The 23,169-nt window shown below is 42.0% G+C and overlaps 1 protein-coding gene across 1 annotated transcript; it reads left to right on the plus strand.

Annotated features, from left to right (window-relative positions):
• The first annotated feature begins 1,075 nt into the window (after nucleotides 1–1,075).
• On the plus strand, nucleotides 1,076–15,887 carry KRT20 (keratin 20). The gene is made up of 8 exons (XM_090044447.1): nucleotides 1,076–1,605; nucleotides 6,761–6,843; nucleotides 7,188–7,348; nucleotides 9,609–9,766; nucleotides 9,861–9,986; nucleotides 10,152–10,372; nucleotides 12,312–12,352; nucleotides 14,376–15,887. Exons 1-8 carry the CDS (start codon nucleotides 1,174–1,176, stop codon nucleotides 14,471–14,473), a joined length of 1,320 nt encoding a protein of 439 aa, XP_089900573.1. The 5' UTR covers nucleotides 1,076–1,173; the 3' UTR covers nucleotides 14,474–15,887.
• The last annotated feature ends 7,282 nt before the right edge of the window (nucleotides 15,888–23,169 follow it).

Here is a 23,169-nt window from a genome sequence, read left to right on the forward strand (position 1 = left end):
CATCAGGGGGCTTAAATCTCTCTACACTAATGCCAGGAGCACAGGGAATAAAATAAGCATGAGGAACTTGCCCTCCTGCTTGCAAGCAACAACTTTGACCTGGTTGGACTAACTGAAACCTGGTGGGACCCTACTCACGATTGGGCAGTAGGCATTGAGGGTTACAGGTTGTACAGACAGGATAGAGTGGGGGAAAAGTGTTGCTCTCTAAGTTAAGAAGCAATATACATCCTCTATAATCAAGAAGGGATCAGAGGAGGGCCAAACTGAGGTACTATGGGTCAGGATACAAAGGGATTGGGGGGAAAGGCACTTGGTAGTGCGGGTCTACTTTAAACCGCCACACCAGGAGGATAAGCTAGACCTGGAATTCTCCAGACAGCTCAAGAAGCCCTCTTGGCTTAACAGGAAAGTCCAGGAAAGCCTAAGGGCAAAGAAAGAGGTATACAGGCTATAGAAACAGGGGGTAGCTACCAAGAAGGAGTATACCTCCCTGGCTTGCACTTGTAGGGAATCAGTTAGGAAAGCCAAAGCAGGATTAGAACTTAGGCTGGTGACAAAAATTAAGGACAACAAAAAGTCCTTCTTCAGGTATATAGGAAGCAAAAGGAAGGTGCAGGGTACCAAATATTAATATTCTTCTGTGCTTGTTGTAAAATAAATTGACAAAAGTACAAAAGCCTCCTTTCTACTCATTTTTAGTTAGATATTTTTTCTCCCTGTGCTGTTATTCTAAACAATGTTTCAGGCACTGACTATCGTCTTGTCAATAGGAATATATTCTTGATTCTAAACAAGTTGTACACACAACGCCCTTTAAAAAATATAAGCTTTATGTGGGAAGTAATAATTTCCTTAATGGGTTTGTTCAAATTAATAGCAGCAGGTATAATGAAAAAAATTCAGTATCTCCAAAATGACAAAGAAGCCTCCACTATTTTAGGAGTTTTTGTCAAGCACATATGAACAAGTTACAGCAGTTACATGATTCAGATACTGACAACAATTCTATTGTGTGTCAACAGGGGTGGAGTTTACAGCTGGCATGCCTTCTTTTTGAGATACAGTATAAAGGTTCAAGAAGCATACAACACTCTTCACATTAACTGCCCTGAATATTGTGGATCTTTAGCTATTTCATTTTTTAAAAAAGAAAAACAAAGCAAAACACCAATGGCGTTTTCTACCCGAAGCTTTCACAGGAGCACAAGTTCCACTTTCCAGGCACCTGCACCCAGCCTAAGCAGTTCATCTTACAGGAAAATAGGTATTCAAAAGTATCAGGCACCTAGTGTCTATGGGGGAGCAGGTGGCTGTGGAACCCGCATTTCTACCAGTACCAAATACGGAGGAGGCTTTGGACATGGCTCTGACAATACCTTTCAGTTCAATGCTATTGGTAATGACTTACTTGCTGGCAATGAGAAACTGACCATGCAGAATCTCAATGACCGTTTGGCTTCCTATCTGGAGAAGGTGCATTCTCTAGAAAAGACCAACTCCCAGCTTGAAAAGCAGATCAGAGAGTGGTATGCAAATAGCTCCTCAAGTACAAGACAAGACTACAGTCCATATTACAATACAGTTGATGAACTCCGGAAAAAGGTAAGAGACCATATACTTGCCCATAGCCTTGTATCTGTAACGGTAGTTTGATTATTTGGGAAGAAAGAGAATCAGTTAATTGTAAAAAATATATTATTCAATCCCTGGTTGTCTTTTCATAGAGCATTAACCATTTAGCTTTGTCCCCTTATAGCCTGGTTAGTAATGCAATTAACTTTGCATAGTTTATCTTGCTACAAAAAATATATATGTATGTGTGTAACCTAACAGTTCAAAATCTGTCAGATGACTGACTTGATTCTTCTGTTACAGGTTCTATTAGGTGCTTTTAAGAAAAAAACTAACAACAACACTTTAAACTTTCGTATATAGCCTTCTACCTGTAGACTTCAAAGTACTTTCCACATAAGTTATCTTTTCTTTCTCATCTAGGTAAATTGAGGCACAGAGGAATGAAATCATTTGTCCAAGGCTATAGAGCCTGCCACATTAGTACAGAACCCATGTCTTCTGCCTCCCAATAAAGTGCCCCATTTAATGAGCCACACATAAATGGAACAAGGGAATATACAATTTTAAAATAATTTCCTCAGTGCTCTGTAACTCAAACAGTATACATTAAGACCTTTATATTAATAAACATTGCTCCAGAGGTAGACCTTTCAGGTGTTGAAAGTGCATGTTATAACCTGTATAATAATAATAAAAATCCACAAGTACTCAGTGACAAGTATAATTTCTTTCTAAGTACCAGTAAATGACTCAAAAAAACATAAAGTGACAAGGATGCCATTTATATCTGCAAGAGGCAGGAAATTTTGAGTAAATAGTAAAATTTGGGTTTTTTTATTTATTTCAAACTGTCACTTACAAAACTTACACTTGCAGGTTTTATTTATCAAGCTACAAAGGAGTGGATCAGAGATACCATTTCTATTATCTTGATGTACTGCATATGCGGGGTGAAGTTCATATCAAACTCCCAGGCTTTAACTTTATATGTTTATGGTTAATCTAATCTAATCTAATCTAATCCCTTATTCTGTCACACATAGACAAATGTAAACAAACAGTATCTTTTTACCTGGGAGTAACCATTTATTGAGGACATATAGACAGTCAAAGTCCTTTCCATTTCATAACTCAGTCATTTCGTCACCTAATTTCCCCTCTTTTGTTATTCAAATATTTTATTTAAAAATTTTTATAGTGCTTTTGAGTAAATAGTAACATTCTTTTTGAACTGCTAAATGTTTAGTAATGGAACATATTTGACAATTTTGTATATTGTGCCCCTTGTTACCAAAATTAAAAATATCACATTTCATCAACATGGTCTATGACAGCAAAAGATCAGAAATACAGATTCTGGCTTAAAACTTGCTTTAAATTTTTTTTTTTTAATGTAGTACAATGTAGAGGTAGAGGGAAGTAACTTTGGATGAAATCTATAAAGACATTTTACTTGCCTTTAGGTTATGTTTAACTTCACAAAAAAATAAGGTGCCTAGTCTTATAAAGGTGATCCAAAGAAACAGTTCATACAGGCTCACTATATAGTTAGTGAGCAGAGACAGGCACCTTCAAAGGTTGTTTCATAAAATAGATAGACCTATGTCTGATGAACTCCTGCCACTCTTTCAAGTGTAGGTACCAGAAGCAGAGTTATGAGCTAGGTGCCTCTGTCTACTCAGGATTCGATGCCCAGAGTCCTTTTCTAAGGGCAAGTCCTAACAATACAGGGCTCATTCATTTTAAAATGCAGCAGCAGCATCAGTCTTCCTGATAATCCAAGGGTGCCCAAAATGTGGCTCAAGAGCTCAATGAAGGACAGGAGCCCCTTTGATGCAGCCCACTACCCAGAACTACCACTTTAAAATGGTCATGTAGAGGCACTACTTTAGGAACCCCTAAAGTAATTGTCTAGTGGTCAGAGAACTCACTGAGGAAATGGGAGACCCATGTCAGGCCCTCTCAGCCTGAGGGCATTCAAACCATATTACTCAGGAAAGTGCCATAATCACTAGATGAGAGGACACTCTGGGAGAGGGTACCCTCCATCTCTCCAAGTGAATCTGGGCCACTGAGGAACCAAGAATGTAAGAATCATTGAGCCAGAAGGAGAAGAAGCTTGAACCTGTAGTCAGATTAAGGTACTCTACTGGGAGCAAGAAGACCTGGGATTTGGACCCTACCCCCTGTACTCCTTATGCACTTAACATTAGAAAAATCATTAGATAAAAAAAGAAATAATTCATGGAGCAGAGACTGGATATCCTATACTAGGAAATCCTGCAAAAGCCCCAGCTCTTTGGTATCTACTGTAGTTGAAAGGAAAAAACGTCAACTGCATCTGAGATCTAGAGAACTGTAGCAGTAAGAATTTAGCAGTGTCTTGAGACAGGAAAGAACTCCAGAGGCAAGAAATCCACACGCACTGAAACATCATTCACATATACATGCCCTCACATTCTTTGCATTTTTCTTTCTATTTTGTTTTGTATTACATTCCTTGTCTTTCAAAATTTATAGTTTCCTCCTTCCCTCTTTCACCATCCCCTTCCTTTCCTTATATTCTTTCTCTCTTTCCTCCTCTCCTTTTTCTGTTGAATTTTCTTAAGCAGCTGTCAGCAATGTATGGCCTGTGGGCCAGATCTGACCCATGGACACACTGGAACCAGCCCATGGAGCTGCAAGTATTTGCCTGTGTGCATGCCCACTCTGGGGCTGAGGAGTGCCAGGGTTGGGGAGCTGGAAGCTGTGTCTATGCCCCCTACCCTGCCCCATCCCCAAGACTGTAGCATGGGCACAGCTTCCAACTGCAGGGCAGCTGCACAGGGGCCAAGGACTGGGAACCTGTGCCTACACTACTGCCCAGATCCCCTGTGGAGCTGCACTGCATCTGGGAAGCTGGGGACTGGGAGGAGCTGCGGCAATGTAGATGCAGCTCCCAGTTGTGTGGCTCCAGCAGGGGCGTAAGGAAAACTCACCCCACCATGGCTGCCCCGCTGCCTCAGCCACCTGATCCGTGCCAGACTGAGGCTGAGTTGTTTCAGTCCATGACATGAAAAATGGTGCTGGCTTCTGTTCTTAAACATTTTCAAAAAGTCCCTTCAATCCATCTACCCTTCTCATTGTCCTCCAAGTCAGAGTCCAAACCCCTAAATCTTGGTCTATCTTCCTACTAACTCCAGTTCTGAAGTGTATAAAGAGGAACAAGGAAAAATATCAAAATATTGCTTGGTATTCCTTGAAGAGACAGGACTACACTATTTGGACCACAACAAAAAATATAGAAGTTTAAATTTAGGGACTCTTTTTTCTTAATCAGGCCATGCTTCTGTCATTTACAGTACAGCAACAATTATCCAGAACTCAATTAGTTAGAAAGTCAATTAATTGGAAGGTTTTGTATTAACACAGCCAGCAGCTGGGTTATACTTGTTGGTACGACAACTGTGCATTGTTTACTTACTTGTGCTTGAGATTTTACAACATTGCCCAGTACTATATATTTATTCCTGGTTTGTTTTTTTTTAATATTTGCTGTACTGTAGAGTAATTAAAGTGCATTTCAACACTTTATACTGTGGTGTTTGATTATCTGGAAAACTGATTATCCAGAATGATGGTGACAGTAATTACTCTGGATAACTGACGTTCTACTGTACTTGATGGAAAATGCGTAGCCAGTTGTAGATAAAATTGAGTGCTGTCAAAGGATAATGTGGTCTCCCTGCTTTCTAATTATTCTGACACACTTATTTCTTGGTTTAAAAGCCAAAAGTAAAGAGCTTCTGATAATGTCACACACAACTTATACCAAAGACCTGATGCAAAACTAGAGCCAGTTTTTCCAAAATGCCATCTGAGAAGTGTGTAGTTGCTTTCCAGATTTGCGTGAAAGTGTGAAAATATATACCCTATTTTTATGAATGCACAGCAGTATTCCTTGTGTGCATACTCATCCAGATTATGGGGTAGATATTTTACCCATGCAAATCAGTCTGCTGCACAAGTGCTTGGAGTTTTTCAAAACTCAGGCCCTTAATTATTCCACCTGGCATTTGATCAGGAAATACAGTAAGAATTTCTCACTTTCAACGCTTATCTGTCCTGCTTTTGGATCAGCTAAGAGAGCCAATCTAGCTATGACCTATATATAGCTCTCTCATGTTTAAACTCACAGGAAGGGAACATAGAGAACCAAATCATTCCACTCCATAGAAAACTGGTTTGTGCCAGGCAATGCATATAGCCCTGTAAAACAGCGACTGGTGGCTCTTGATGTTCCAAATGTTTAGGATCTCTGGTATTTTGTGAAAATGACCTCACCTCCCTACACAGCTCCACTCCCTCCCTCAAGGAGATAAGAATTGGTGCTCTTGCTTGCTTCTATCAGCACTCTCTGCCACCCAATAGCATAACAATGGGTGAGCGGGGCACAAGCCCCAGGCACTACCGAGTGGGGGAGGGAGGAATTGCAGCCCAGAATGGAACTAGGAATGTTCTTCATTTCCTTGTTCATTTCTTCTCTCCTAGTCCCTGCACCCTGCACCTTCCCTGGAGCAGCTTCAGCTCCAGCAGGGTGGGAGGGCAAAACAACAGCAGCAGTGCACAGTGTAGGAGCCATAGCCAAAGTCTCACTGTTGCAGGAGGGAGATGTCGCCTTCATTTTTGCCACCAAAAAACTGGTGTTTACATGTCTGCTCAACAGAATAGAAGTGGCAAAAAAGGCAACATCTCCCCTCTACAGCTCTGACTGCTTCTGCCTGGACAGTAGTACTGGCCAGTTATGATTTTGCTATCACACTGTAATCTTCCAGTGCTTCCAAGTTTAAGGTTATATAGACTGGTTTTCCTGGCTCCATGCTTACAAGCTTTGCTGCCTACAAAGTTTTAAACACAGGTTCCGAGGAAAGGGAGAAACGCCCCAAGAGTCCCTACTCTGTCCTTCTACTGCTTAAGGAATTTCTTCTTTTCGCCTGGGTTTGGTTGTCTCCACACCATAAAGCTAAGTGGAGCAGACAGCCATATAACAGGTTCCTTGGAAAACAGACCAATCTGATTATTGGGACTTATTAAATATTTTGCAATGTCATACAGAGATATTATTTAAGATTTACATATATGTTTGGTTTAACTCTGGATCAATTGCCAATCTATCATCTTCTGAGCAACTATTCTTTTTCAGATTGGGGCCGCACAACTGGAAAATGCCCGGCTCATTTTACAGATCGACAATGCCAAGCTAGCTGCTGATGACTTTAGAATGAAGTAAGTTCTACAAGCATTTAATAAGATCCTTTCCCTGCTCTTGACATTCAAGTTCCCAGAAGGCCAGCTTAGTCTGAAAACAAAGAAGAGTTTTATGAATGGACTTGAACAGTAAGACTTAATGACTGCGTTCCATAAATCCCATCTATGCCATTCCCACAAAAGACTCTACACATGCCTTTTATATTTACTTAGACAACATTTGTATATGTTGGCATTTTAAAAAGTTAGTGAACTTAAAATTCCAAATTAAACCTTTTATCACCAAAATGTTAAGAAAAGGTAACTGCAAATGGGTCAAACATTTATGTTGGGATGATGCCAGAATCAGTTTTATTTTCCAGGTATGAGAGTGAGCTAGCCATCAGACAAGGGGCAGAAAATGATACTGCTGGACTGCTCAAAGTCATTGATGACTTGACCTTGACAAAGGCACACTTAGAGTCACAGGTCGAAGGTATGACTGAAGAACTGGCTTTCCTCAAGAAAAACCATGAGGAGGCAAGTATAACAGACCAGCTCATTTACAGTCTATTTTTCCCCTTCACTGAGATACACAGAACATTCGACACACACAAATGTCATTAGGAATAAAGAAAATGACATGGCTATTCTGAAACAAAGAAGTCTTAGTATTGAATTATTTCAGGACAGATATTCATAAGCCATGCATTACATAGAGTCCCTGATTTGAGTAGCACGTGTCAATTCAGGGTGGCTAATAGCTTCTGGAGAGCATCTGTAACTGTGTCCTGGATTTTGCTCCCCACAAAATGAGAACTTTACAGAGGAACATACTTTCTGTGCTAGGACCTGTGGCACTCCATTGAGTATTGAACACACTCCAGGATGCAAGAGGAGTTGACTATGGCAAAGCTTAGCTTTGGCAATGCTTGGAAGAGTTTTTGCAGACAGGTTGGACTGATGCTAGGGGGATAAGCTAAGGGATTTCTAATGTGAATGATCGGTGGGTTAGGGATAGTGGGTAGGTTTGGAGGTGGGAATAAGCAGCAGTATAGACGTACCCTTTATGGCTTGGGAAAATAAGGTGAAACATTTTCCTTTAAGGAAGATCTTTGGTTTTATCCATCACCACTAAATATAAAAGATGACTGGGAGCCAAGACTCTCACACACTCTGATTCACAGTGGGTGTGTCTACATAAGATACTATTGTGGAGTGGTTACTGCGCATTTATTTAGTACTTGTATAAGCAAGGACTAAAGAGATGTGTAGTAGGGCTGGATCCAGATATGCAGGCATGTGTGGTTTGTGATGCTGCAAACTTCTTTGCAGTGCCACAAACCATACAAGTTGCACATTAAATCAGTGCTCAGTGCTGCTAATTTGCAGTGCCAGGGCAAAATTTGTTATCAGGATTTCCCAGTAGCAAAAAAAAGAAAAGCTGGGGAAAAAAGCATCACAAACCATGCTGAAGTGGCAAGCACTGAGACAAATGCAGAGATGGGGGATCAGACAGCCCAGAGCTGCCTGCTCTCCTGTTTCTGCACACTGTGGAGCCTCCATGCTGAGGTACCCTGTGCCCCAACCAGCCACTCCACGGCTCCGCAGTAGAGCCCCCATGCTGAGACACACAGAGACAGAAGCAGCCCTGTGTCACCCACACTGCAATCCAGTGTCACCCAAGACTGGGTGATCCCCTGTCTTGAGGCACACTGTGCCCCAGCCAGGCAGGGAGTGGCTAGCTAGGGCATAGGTGCCTCAGCACTGGGGCTCCACAGAGCATGAAGACAGAGGAGCAGGAAGCCCTGGGCTGCTTGCTCTCCCATCTCCACATGCCACTCCACAGCTGGCCAGGGTGCCTCACCCTGTGCTGTAGCCAACATCCCTACCCCCCAGCCACAGCACATACAGTAGTGGGACAATGCATTCAGCTGCAAAGCACATGGGCGCTGGGGTACAAAGTAGCAACAAATTTGTGCTGCTACTATTTGTGCTGCTGTAAAGACATCTGCTGATGTGGACAGGGCCTAAATGGAGTTACTGCACAGTAGTGCTAGCAAATGTTTTTTAAGAGATGCTACTGTGCAGTAGCCTAATAACACTGCACAGTAACATATTAGCACTGTCCATCCTGCGATGCACTACTGCTCAGTATTATTAGGCTACTACGCAGTCAGAGTCTCATGTAGATGCGCTGTGTACAGCTCTAAAGCCACAGTGTCAAAAATGTGGCCTACAGACTGGAACTGACCCACCAAATCCTATGATCCAGCCCACAGTGCTGCCTGTAGATGATGGAGCCAGTGTGTGATACACATGGCATGCAGGGCTAGAGCCAGCACACCTGCTTGAAGCAATCTGCAGGCAAGTCCAGGGTGCACGCTGCATGTGATATCTGCACCGAGCCACTCTGCACTGGATTTGGCATGTGGGCCCAGGCTCTAGGCCTAATCTGGCCTGCAGACTGGCTCCATACCCTTCATCCCGCTTGTGGGGCCAGACAGGTTTGATCCCCTAATGTAAGGAAATCGCCTAACTTCTGTTTTGCATTTTCCCTTGCTACAAAGTGAGCAAAACAGACCCTAGAGTGTGAAAATGAAATGACTAATAAAGTAAAGCAACTGAGATTCACTGAGATAAGATGCTAGTTAAGAACTATGAATTAGTTTTATGACTTCATTTTTTATGCACTTTGATTTATTTCTTAATTTCTGATTTACATGACTGCATGTTTTGCCTATTTGGTGTTAATTACTATAGAAGGTCTACAACTCTATTCTTTAAACCTTTTCTTAAGGAAGTTGACAGGCTGAAAAAACAACTGGGTGGCACAGTGAATGTAGAAGTGGATGCTGCTCCAAGTATTGATCTTGCCAAGATTATGGAAAACATGAGGCAGCAATATGAAAGCATGGCACAAAAAAATCGTCAGGAGGCCAAAGACCGGTTTGATAGACAGGTAAACTCTCACTGCATAAACATCAGAAGGCACCTCAGAAAGGAGATCATTCAGGGTTTAAAATCCATCTTCCTTTCCCTCCTTGATATTTCAGACAGAAGAACTGAATCAGGTAGTAGCTGTCAACACTGAACAACTGAACTCCAAAAAAACTGAGATCACAGACCTGAAGCGGACCTTCCAGAGCTTGGAGATAGAACTACAGTCCCAGCTTAGCATGGTAAAGCTTAACTAATATTTAACATAAAAAACTCCTTAACACATAATCAGGTAGATAAATAGAAAAACTTCATGGGCTTTTGATGTAAATATAATATTAAAACACAAAATAAGTCATCCTGAATAACACAACTCCTAAAGTTCTCTATTATTTCACTGGCTGCAGAAAAAAGCCTTAGAAGACACCTTGGCTGAAACTGAAGCACGCTATGGTTCACTGCTAGCCCAGATACAGGCTGCAATTGGCAATGTAGGGGGACAGCTGCTACAGGTCCGAGATGACATGGAGCGTCAGAACAATGAATACAATATTCTCCTAGATGTAAAGACCCGTTTGGAGATGGAGATTGCCATGTATCGTCGCCTCCTGGAAGGAGAGGATATTGGGTGAGGAACTCAATACAAATGCAGTTTATCTTTCAGTTTACCATTATATGAAGTCAGGAAAAGTTGCAAACACTCTATATAATAACAGCTATCACAGTGAAGAGAGGAAAGAGAAGAGAGGACAAATGAAGACTTATATGTGCATCCAACAGAAAAAACAAGCAAAAAAACACTCCATTGGTGGTGTGGTAGTCTCAGTCTGGGTGACACCAAGCTGAATTCAAGTCATACAAGTTAAATGATTGTGTATGGTGTTCTAAAGTAGAAACATTTTCTAGGTGTTTTACTTTTCTCATTTTTTTAAAACTTCAGAAATGAAAATAACTTTCTCTCCTTTCCTTCCCCCCACAACAATAATAGTGAAACTACCAATTATAAATATCATGGCTATTCATGGTAACTTTCCAATTTTGAACTCTAGCAATAGACAATTCAGTATCTAAAGCAACCTGGTTGGTAGCACAAAAGAACCCTTAACCACTCTTTGCATAACTTCATGGGCAGTGAAGATGGGGACAGACTGGCACTTTGGCTAGGAACAGACACTCAAAAATTGAGCCTGAATTGATTCAATCCTTGCAGGTTACTCTAACCTGCCTGGGTAGAACCAGTTTGCAACTGAACAGACATTCCCTCTGGACTGAAGAAATACAGGCACATGCCTGCAGTGGCTCAGGGTAGCAGCTAGGGGGGCACTAGAGTAGCCCTCCCTTCCCTTCCACAGGACACTCTGATTAGGGAGGGGTGTAAACCCCAATTCTGCTTGCACTGTCCCAGGCTTGTTTCCAGTCACTGCTCAAGGGGCGGGAGTGTTGTCAGACCCCAGCCCTGAGCTAGCACTCTGAGGCAAAGGGGGGTGTGCAGTGCATGCATCTGTTGATGATACTGAGCTTTTCATTTTCCCTTTCCCTGCTTCTTCATACTGTCTGCAAACCTGAAAGTCGAGGGAACCAGCAGGGGGCTGATAACACAGCATTTATCAGCCCATCAACAAAACAAAAGCCTTTCTCATTAGTTCAAGCTCTTCTTAAACAGCTTTTTCCAAGGAAGGAATGGAGGGACATTACCAGCTGACCTGTTGATTAGCTCCAAAAAGACCTAAGCAGACACTGTCCTGTCTGCCTGTCCCAGTGAAATTGGAGGTGCACACACACAGACACCTCTCAGCATTAGCTAGCTTATCACATGCCTAGGGTCCATGGGGCTGGGGTCCATGGTGTGGGAGCTGGAAGGAAGCAAGGGAGGGGGATCCCTGCTTGAGCAAGGAGTGGCAAGCGGGCGGAGCCAGGCAGACTCTGCTGTGCCTGCAGTCTCCAGTAGAGCTTTGGCTAGGGAGCAGAGGGGTGGAACCAGGCCTGTTCTCTGGAGCAGAGAGCACAGCCCAGCCCAGGGCTGGAAAGCATCTGGGATGCTGGAGGACTCTGGTTTAACTTAAATCTAGCAGGAGTCTGGGACAGACATTGCATAAACTGGTTTGACCCAAATCAGTTAAGACTGATCTACATTCAATCATATTTATCTTAAACCAGTTTCAGCCATTTTGAAACTGGTTTATGTGCACCGAATTTATGTTCTGTTACAGGTTTAAACCAGTTTCTGATTACTTAAATCAGTTTATGTCTAATCTCTGTCCCTAGCCTTTGTGAGAGGGTCTGCAAGCTATGTCACTCTGCTGTCCATATTTCATATATAGTGGATACAAAGCAGTCTGCAGCTGTGTCTGCTTCTCCCTAAGACCTGAACAAGGGCAATATGGTCTCAATTTGCCAAATCTCTCTCCCAACTATACAGTTTATGCAATAAAAGATATCACAAAAAAAACTCTTGCCTGTCATACATTTCCTGAACTATCATGGCTACAGCAACATTCTAACCCAATTTCTTCAATGTAATAAATACCATATATTTACAAGGCATATTCTATTCATATTTTTAACAGAAGTCATCAATCAGAGGTATCTAAAGAAATGTATGAGAAAGGTATGTCATCTAAAGTTTTATTTTAATATTTTTTATATTTGATTGCTGCTAATTAGAATGCTATAAAATTGATTAGGCTGATTTAAAATATTTGCTCAGAAGCAGATACGGACAGTGGAAATCTTATGGCAAAACTGCCAGTTCAGCTGAATGAATATGTAACCCTCAATGCATGTCTACAGGTACATTTCAGCATGCCTAAATGTAATAAGCATTAACTTAACATGCATTAAGCGGGTTTAGGCAGGCATCTACATGTGCAGGCATTAAAACACATTAATGCTGTGTGTGGACTGCCTTGGGACTAAAATTAGTCCCAAGTCAGTCCACACACAGACCGTTAATGCACTTTAAATGCATCTACACATGCATTAATGTGCTTTAACTATTCACGCCTAAATTTGATACCTATATTAGCAGGTACAGGTTTTCTTTGTTTTATGCTGTACATGCATTCCTGGAAAATTGCACATAACTCAAATTCACATAAACGGAACCCATTTTACAATGTAACAAACAGGGATATATTCCAAGACCTCAATTGTACTGACCCCCAGACCCATTTCTACCACTTTTACAAGACATTTTTGGTAATTACCAACAGCAGACAGTACACACAAGCACAGGGCATTATCATAATGGGGATGGCAACTACAGAAACACGTGTCACAGATAAGGAGCGACGAGTGCAGATCCACACAGGAGACTATATTTGGTGTCTGTCTTTCCCACAATACACTGCACAAAGCAGCTGACTGTAAGCTTCCACTGCACCCATAGCATAAGAGTGAATCTATCTCACATATAACAAATTTTTGGTATAAGAAGACTCATTGCATAAGAGCAAATTCACACGTACAGAACCCACATAACGTGAGGAAACCCTGTATCAAAATTAGGTGCGATTAGCCCCAAAATGCCACTTTAAATGCACATTAAGGGCGCGCACATGTAGACGTGTGACCTAATGCACCTTAAATTTAGGCTAATGCACCTTAAAGCATCTCATGTAGACACACCTTCAGTGAACTAAAATATTCCTATTTAAAGCTCCTTAAGCCTAAACTGCCTGTGCTGAACTGAAGCCACAAAATGGTGAGTAGGAAGGAAGTCTAACTCAACCCAAAGTTCAGGATAAAGTTAAGGGTAATGTAGGTGTTCAGTGAATAGAGAATAGAGAAACCATATTGTACAGACCAGGAAAGAAAGATCCTCTGAACCAAACTGTTTTTTGAAAATGCTGCCTCTGCAAATGCACACTTGTGAAACTGATGCCTCCTGCTGATGATCTATTTTTAGAAGTCTACCTAACTCAAGGAGGCAGCCGGCTGATTTCACAGGGAGATCACTGGGGCTGGCTGCCATTTTTGCAGACTGATCATAGTGGCACTCCCCCCTGCCACCGCTGATTGGCCAAAGAGTCCCAGTGGCCCCGCCCCTCACCACTGATTGTTTGTGAGGGCTGTCCATCATGTGGCTCTGTCCCTTGCTGCTGATTGGTGGAGGGGGCAGGGCCACACAACAAGAAGCCCTCTCAGCCAATTCACCATGAGGGGCAGGGGCAGCAACCATCTGGGCTTCCCCTTTGTGTGGGAAGGACATTTTCTTCACTAATGCTTTCTTTTCAAGTTTGAAGACCTGGCTGGAATGATTTAGCTTTGAGCAGGGGGTTGGACTAGGGGATTCCTTCCAACCCTCATTTTCTATGATTCTATAAAAGATATCACCAAAAACCTCTTAGTCTTAACATATTTCCTGGACCATCAGGGCTACAGCAAAGCTCCAATCCATTTATACCCTAAGCCAAAACTCAACATCTAACATATTACAATAAATGACATTTTCCTTTATAAAGCCGATCTTAAATTTAAGGACAAAACTATACACGATAAGTTATTTAACCTCTTTTCTTTTCATATGTACTTCAAATATCAAAAGAAAGTGCTAGCGAAGAAAATATTAACATTGATTACTGTTTTAATATGCAAGGGTTTCAATTAACTTTGTCTCATTTTATTTCCAGAAATAAATAAAATTAGAAAAATCAAGACAGTTGTTGAGGAGGTGGTTGATGGCAAAGTTGTCTCTTCCAAAGTTAAAGAGATTGAAGAGAAGATTTAAGTGGCAGCAGGAAAGATATGCCTCCAAGCTTCTCAGACTGATGGCAACAATTATATGATTAAACAAACAGTCCAAACCAGGTCCCCCTGAAGCCAATAGGAGGCTGAAAAATCCCCAGGTTATATGCTGGGAAAATCTGCTTTTCCTTTGTTTTTGTCTATTAATCATAATAATTTTTAAGAAGATTTGCATCCCTAAGTTACAAAGTACAAATATCTGTTAAAACCTTTTTATTTACAAGGTGACTGCCAAGTTTCTTAAAGAATGAGGGCTATCCAGTATTTGAGATAAGGTGTATACTATAATGTTATACAGAAATCCATAATTAATTCTAGGGTAGCTAGAAATTGGTCATTAATTTTACATTAGATATCAGACTTTTTAATTTAAATGAAATTGATTTTATTTTTAAAATTAAATTTGCTTAATATTAAAATAGATATTTGGCAGCCTACCACTTGAATTTCATTTAGAAAATATTTAAATTATATTTTGTGCTGTAAAATTTTTGAAGAACCTCAAATCTCGAAACAGGAACCATAGTTTGTTGAAGTCCTGAAAAGAATCAGTCTTTTCTGCAAGAGCAGGAGTTTTCTGTATATTTTTTTCCTACTAGTTCAGCTTAGTGTCTCTTTAATTCAAAGTTCAGAAACAGACTAAGAACTAAAAAGGCTGGGAAGCGTGTTTTCCTCTTCTGGGCTATGAATAAAAACAAGATTCTTCTAAAACTTTAAAGGACATGAATAAAAAACAATCAGTTCAATTCACAGTTACAGATAATAGTGTGCTTTCCTTGTTTAATATATCAATTAGTTTTAAAAGAAAAACATGTTTTGGTTATCTTTTTCTCTTATGTATCCTGTACATTTAAATTTCTCTTATATAACTAAAAAAAAGTTCTAAAATGCTGGTCTTGAACATTTTCAGCTGAATTTCAATTTCCATTGTAATGGAGCCTTAAATAAACTGAGTAAAAATAATTATTATCCAGTAAATAAAGTGTCATTTTTCAACATCATAAAAGGTAAAAAATAAAAATCTGAATAAATATATACTAAGTTAAATGATTTTATATAGATAGTGCATACTTTTTCTATTAACAAAAAGAAGTAACATATTTGGAGTACTGGTAGATGCTACATACTTGGCCGCAAATCTCATGTTTGAATTGTTAATCAAAAGGATTGATTTTAATATTTTATTATTTTAATAGGATGCATATTCTATTCTGCTTATTATGATTTTTCTAAGAGTAAGTAACAGGTAATTTTCAGGAATATGCAACTAGTATGTAGAAGCAGAATATTTATCCTAAAACTTCATAAATAAGAGTGACCATGGAAATAAAAAGGATTTAACAGGCTATGCCTTCTCTGTAGTTTAAAGTATTATTAAATCTCTCTTACGTTCTCTTTGTACTTCAGTAATTTGTAGTGCATTCCTATCTTGCATTCTTATAGTATATACAATGTTGATCCCTGTTTTCATGTCTGCCTGTTTTTTCCAGTCATTCACCTGATTCATATCACAACATGTTAAACCAGGGGGCAACAACCTTTCCCCGATGTATGCCATTCTTTGTGACCCAGCCTTCTGCCACTGGCTGCAAGTCTCTGCCCCTTGGAACAGCCAGCTGCCTGCAGTTACCCTCAGCGCTGATCCCCATCCCTGCTGCAGCAAGGGGAAACAGATGTGGCAGAGCAGCAAGCTCCTAATTCCCCATGTTGAATCAGATATTTGCAGCCAGATCAGGTTTCTTTTGTGGGCCAGATCCAGCCCCTGGGTATGGACAGATGTAAGAGCTGAAGGACTTCAAAATGCAGCTGCTCATTTCCTTCCCTTAAAAATGAAGATCACTCCTTTCATTTAAAAAAACAGAAAATTCAGCCTCCATCCCCATTTTTGTCCAATTGCTTAGTGATATGACCACTTACCCAGGATGTGGGAGACTGCCTGAGATTACTCAAATTCACATGTCATACCTCCTAGGAGAGTAACCACGAGGCTATAAGATACAGAATGTGGGGAGGGAAGAAAGGCAACCAGACTTATATCACATCCTATTAAAGATACTTTATTCTGTAGAAAAGAAATCAAACTTAATTGACTCATGCAAAAAGCAAGTGTGAGCTATATGGTTAGGGCACTTATCTAGGTACTCATTTGTGTTGGGGTGTAGGAAGTCCTCCCTGTATTATAGATTAAATAGTTACTGTGCACATTTATACATGCAATTAATGCAAAGGAATAAACTCCCTGGAATGCTATTTGAACATGCGCCTGGACTACAGCTTGTTGAACTGGGTCAGAGCAACCCTGGCTGACAGAAGCCCCTAGGAGTCAGCATGCCAGCCTGGGGCCACTCACCCAGCTCAATGTGCTGTGGAGGGGCTGACTGGGGCACAAGAGCACTTCAGTGCATGGCTAGCCAGCAGATAGCCCCCGCACTGTATCACAGAATCATAGAAAGTTAGGGTTGGAAGGGACCTCAGGAGGTCATCTAGTCCAACCCCCTGCTCAAAGCAAGACCTTCCCCAACTAGATCACTGCAGCCAAAGCTTTGTCTAGCTGGCTTTTGATAGCCTCCAAGGATAGAGCTTCCACCATCTCTCTGGGTAACCTGTTCCAGTGTTTTACTACCTTCCTAGCGAGAAAATTCTTCCTAATATCTAACCTAAACTTCCCTTGCTGCAACTTGAGACCATGGCTCCTTGTTCTGTCATCTGCCACCACTGAGAATAGTCTAGCTCCATCCTCTTTCAAAACCCCATTCAGTTAATTGAAGGCTACTATTAAGTCCCCTCTCAGTCTCCTCTTCTTTAGACTAAATAAGCCCCATTCCCTCAGTCTTTCCTCATAAGTCATAACCCTCAGCCCCCTAACCATTTTTGTCACCCTATGCTGAACTCTCTCCAATTTGTCAACATCCTTTCTGTAGTGGGGGACCCAAAACTGAATTCAGTACTCCAGATGTGGCCTCATCAGTGCTGAATAGAGGAGAATAATCAACTCCCTTGACCTACTGGCAATACACCTACCAATGCAGGCCAGTATGCCATTAGCCTTCTTGGCAACAAGGGTACACTGCTGGCTCATATTCAGCTTATTGCCCACTGTAACCTGCAGGTCCTTTTTTGCAGAGCTGCTGCTGAGCCAGCCAGTCCCCAGCCTGTACTGGTGCATGGGACTGTTTCGTCCTAAGTGTAGGACCTTGCACTCACCTTTGTTGAACCTCATGAGATTACTTTTGGTCCAATCCTCCAATTTGTCTAGGCCACTCTGAATCCTAGACAGAGGTGCACTGATACATCAGTCTGATATTGGATCGGTACCAATATAAAGAAAATTGCCTATATCAGATATAGTGCCGATAATTTGACCAATAAATGCCTGTGCTGCACAAAGCAACAGCACAGCCCGGAGCAGAGCCGGCAGTGTGGAGAGCTGCCTCCAGCTGGTAAGTCAGAAGGGGAGGGTGAGGGAAGGGGCATGGAGGGGCAGATCAACACCCCCCACAATGAGGGAGGGAGCAGGGGCAGCCACAGCTTTTCCCAGTGCTACTGTGCATTTAAAAAGGAGCGTATTTGCTCCCAAATGGAACAAGTGGGACCAGGGATGTACCTGCCACACTCCTCTGCTCTACCCTATTGCAGCAGCCAGGATAAGCTCCAGGCTCCCTCAGGCAGGGGGCTGCTGGATTGCTATATCCCAGCCATGTGGGGATTGGATCCAATCCACACGTGGCCAGGAACCGTGTACCCATGGGGACACTGCCTGGCAACCACTCAGAGATCAGGAGAGTCCTGACCCCCCCCCCCCCCCCCAATTCCCATGTGGCTGTCGGGCACCATCCCCACCAGGCAGGAACACTTCTCTTAGCTATGTGGGGATCGGGAACTTCCCAATCTCCATGTAGCTGTCCCTGCCAGCTGGGGACACCTCTCCCTACCTGACTGGTATGCAACAGCCCCAGCTTCCAGGACAGCTCTCCTGGCCATGCGGAGATCAGGACAGTCCCGATCCCAACATGGCAGGGAGATAGCTGCCCCTGCAGCTAGCACCGTTCCTGCCATGTAGGGTTTAGTGGGTCCCCTGCTGCCTGGGCTAACCAAGAGCAAATTGCTCCCAGCCAGCATCTACACATGTGCTATTATGCAGTAGCTAATGTGAAGTTAAGTCAACTCTGCAGTAAACATCTCGTACAGATACAGATTTCCCTCAATTTATGCAGTACACGTGTTCCCAGAGGATGGCACATAAATCAAATTCACATAAATTGAACCAACTTTATAATGTAACAAATAGGGAAAGTTTCCCATGGCAATGAGGGATGGAGGGAATGAGGGTGGGACTAGGGAAGGGTTGGGGGGAGGTGTGCCACTCCCAGGGCTGCACAAGGGAGCAAAGCAGAGGGAACAGAGTGGCACTCACCCCAACCTCTGCTGCAGCAGCCCTGGGAGCAGCCGACACCAGCTGCCTGCAGACACTGGGCTGCACCATGCTCTGCCTGTCCCCCCATGCCTGGGCTCCACCTGTCCCCACTCACCCCAGCTCCTGGGCTGTGGCATGCCCTGGTGCAGGCAGCTAGTATCAGCTGCTCCCAGACTGCTGCAGCAGGGACTGGGGTGAACAGAAAGAAGCAGAGCCCTGGGTGGCACAGGGCATGGTGCAGCTTGTCTGCCCTGCAGGGAAGAACCTGGCACAGCCCCCCAGCCTGCAGCCCTCCCAATTGACCTAGATATGAAATAGGCATCAAGGGGTGTGTCTACATGATACGCTTTTCTGTGCAGAAGACTAATCTACTGAGCAGTAAAGCATCACTATTTAACCATGTGCTAGGCTACTGCACAGTAAAATAGGCTAATGCACAGTTATCTCCTACCTGAAAACTGAGGTAGTAGATTAACTTCACATTAGCTACTGCATAATAGCACATGTGTAGATGCTGGCTGGGAGCAATTTGCTCTTGGTTAGCCCAGGCAGCAGGGGACCCACTAAACCCTACGTGGCAGGAACGGTGCTAGCTGCAGGGGCAGCTATCTCCCTGCCATGTTGGGATCGGGACTGTCCTGATCTCCGCATGGCCAGGAGAGCTGTCCTGGAAGCTGGGGCTGTTGCATACCAGTCAGGCAGGGATTGGGACCCAATCCCCACATGGTAGGGAGAGGTGTCCCCAGCTGGCAGGGACAGCTACATGGAGTTTGGGAAGTTCCCGATCCCCACATAGCTAAGAGAAGTGTTCCTGCCTGGTGGGGATGGTGCCCGACAGCCACATGGGAATTGGGGGTGGGGATCAGGACTCTCCTGATCGCTGAGTGGTTGCCAGGCAGTGTCCCCATGGGTACACGGTTCCTGGCCACGTGGGGATTGGATCCAATCCCCACATGGCTGGGATGCAGCAATCCAGCAGCCCCCTGCCTGGGGAAGCCTGGAGCTTATCCTGGCTGCTGCAATAGGGTAGAGCAGAGGAGTGTGGCAGGTACATCCCTGGTCCCACCTGTTCCATTTGGGAGTAAATACACTCCTTTTTAAATGCACAGTAGCTTTACTATGCATTAATAGCTCTTGTAAATGTGCCCAAGCTTCATAGCCCTGTCATGGCTGACGTGCTCCTGGGGCAGAAGCAACATGTTATGCACCTGACAAACTTTTAAGTTTCTACACTTATGTAGTTTAGGGGTATAACTGCAGCTGTGCAGGGGTTTGCAGGATCACAACTTTGTACTTCTATGCGCAAAATCCATTTAACTACCACTTAAATCCATTGAAGGCACTTCAGTTACTTTTGCATTTGGCTCCAAATTTTATCTTGGTTATACTAATATGAATGGCAAGCAAAATCTACCATATTATCTTGCATACAACACTCAGCTTTCCCCCACAAAATTAACACCCCCCACACACACACACACACTGGAGTGCACCTATTAAGCAGGGAAGCTGATTTTCTGGTCAAAGGTAGAACCAGCACCCTGCTTTCATTTCTGCTCCATAGTGCAGCAGCTCTGGTATTACTATTCAGGCAGCTAAAGGAGTCATTTGACTTAATAGATCATTGTTCCTCATACCAGAGTTATTCATAATCTTCTCCTTGTAATGGTCTTATTGTTTTGCTAATCAAACTAGCATTTCCTAGGGTAATTCTGCTGTCTGCTAGAGAGCTCCTGGTCTCTTCTTCCATTTCCAGCTCTTTAGCTGTTTCAAAATTATAATTCCATCCACTGAGACCAGTCTTCAGCAGCAGCTAGGGCTTTATTTAAGCAGGAAACAGAAGGTGAGTCAGCTAGATAAGGTTCTGCCTCTGCTCTATTCAACTATAACTCTGGGGAAAAAAGTTTTCTCTTCATTCTGCCTTTCAAAAACAAGATAGGTAATGTATCCAGGGGATTGATATCTGCAAGAAAATATGGTATATATTTTTCTTGCTGCATACCATATTCCCTAAAAGAAATATGAATGTAATTGTAATAAATAATATGTATATTAATCAAAATATGGTAGTAGCTTAGTAAGTAAACAAAGCTACGTAAATATTTAAACACGGGCTCATTTTAAAAGGCTTGATACAGTCCTCTGAAAAATGTGCTTGTAGAACACAACCCTGACTGATAAATCAGGCACTTTTCCCTTGCAAATTTCTCTGCCTCGTGGACTGTGGATTACCTGTCTTTGATGCATTGTTTATAATGTGCTCAGCAGCACAATATCTGAGTAATAAAATCTATAAAAGTAGATCCCAAAAAGGAGGTCTTTTTTGAAAAAGGGAGAAATATGACTTCAATATTTTAAATTTACTGAAAAAACTTTTTTCTTTTTTAAGCTCCATGAATATTTACATAAAAGGAAAGTCTTTTTGCAAGCATCGTTTTTCCAGCAGTAAATGCATACAATCTTTCCCATAGAGTACTAGTCTAATAAACCAGCCACACCTATGCTTGCAGTGCAAAGGATAGGTTTTCCTCTTGAGAAAACAAACACAAAAACTTCTTCCTTTTGAATACCCACCTAATCTGTTGTGTACTGTACATACACAGCTGTCAAAGAAAATACTTTTTAGTTTTCACAACCATGAATCAGTGATACCACATGACTGATTGAATTCTATATAAAAAAGTTTTTAAGTAAGCCTTTTTCCTTTGGTCTCTGAAATCAATATTATTCATAACAAATTCCTGTCAAAAGCACACCCAATGCTTCAGGATATAGATAAATTAAAAGCAAAAACTGAGATAATATATATCTAACAACACAATTAAGCCAATGCAGACAAAAAGAAGTCTGTTTACTGAAATAAGATTAAAAGGAAAGCACATTGTTATCAAGGCTCCCCAGGTTTAAACCTGTAACTAAGGCATGTGTTTGAACTTTACATAAAAGGATTTGTTCAAACTGGTTTTCAGAAGCACCTATACAACAGAATATAGGCAGAATTTAGGTACCTAAGTTTCAAAGAGTGACCCACTTTGGCTCTACTTCACTAAACTCTGCAAACACTGATCGCCATTTGGTGCTGCAGAGTTTCCCAGGAGCATACACTGGGGCTTCTGGTCATGCTCAGAAGTGATAGAATTCTATCACCTTGGTGCCTACTTCCCACTTAAACTGTTGTAATCCATTTGGACCCTGGGAAGTCTCAGCAGGGACAAAGTCTGTTAGGTGCACTTGGAGCACACTTCACTTGCACTGGCAACACTGAATTCAGTTTAAAAAATGGTGATGGGCCCACCTTCCTTTTGCCCAATAGCTTTGTGGTTTGAGCACTTACTCAGAAAGCAAGAGAACTGAGTGCTAAGCCCTCCTCATTCTCAGGAGGCTTTAACTCATATCTCCAACTTCCCAGGAAATGTGTTCATCACCAGGCTAAATAAGCTAGTCAAGCGTGTTTTCCACTTCTTCTGTTGATGCTGGCTACTTAGTATTTTAGCATCTCCAACTCTCTCTCCTCCTTTTCCTTCCCCTCATGAGATAATTCTAACCACTAGAGTTTTAGGGCAGGAGACATAAACATATGCTGAATCATCCTAGAGTTTAGTATGCCCAGATGTTCTTCATATCTTCAAGATAAATCTGGGAAACAATTATTTTTCTCTTAAGTTTTTGGTGATCATTTCTGCTTATTTCTCAACAGACTTAATCGAAGTCCGGAGCTTACAGAGGTTCAGTAGTATATGTCAGGAAATAATACAATATTGAAGAAAAATAATATATTAATATTTCCTGCACCTAAAATTCACAGAGAAATATATCAAAGGGATTGTTTTACCTGTTCTCTCAGGCATAGTCTTACAAGCATAGCCACAAACCATAAAGGAGATAAATATGAAATGAGAAAACAATGATTCCAAAAAGATTAAGATGCAAAAAGAAACTTCTCTGCTCAGCTGCACATGATAAAACATTATAATGATTGTTTAGCTGTACTCCACCCTTCTCCCCTATTAGCAGAACAAATAGCTGGAGGGCACCATAGTTCCACACCATGAGCAATTTGGATTTGCACATATCATTTAATTTGGTCAGGAATTATTAAGCTGGCATTCAAATAAGAGAGAAAAAGAAGGAGGAAAAAAAGTGAAAGGGTTCTGCTTGAGGAGGTGTGGACTATACTGCTGAACCACCCACTTAATTCTGTATATAGAGTCTCAGCCTACTATCTTGTCTGCCATACTCTGCTTCATCTACGTACTACACTAGAT

The sequence above is a fragment of the Crocodylus siamensis genome, chromosome 4 (assembly GCF_052110815.1).
Source record: "Crocodylus siamensis isolate JL-2025a chromosome 4, ASM5211081v1, whole genome shotgun sequence".
NCBI lineage: Eukaryota > Metazoa > Chordata > Crocodylia > Crocodylidae > Crocodylus > Crocodylus siamensis.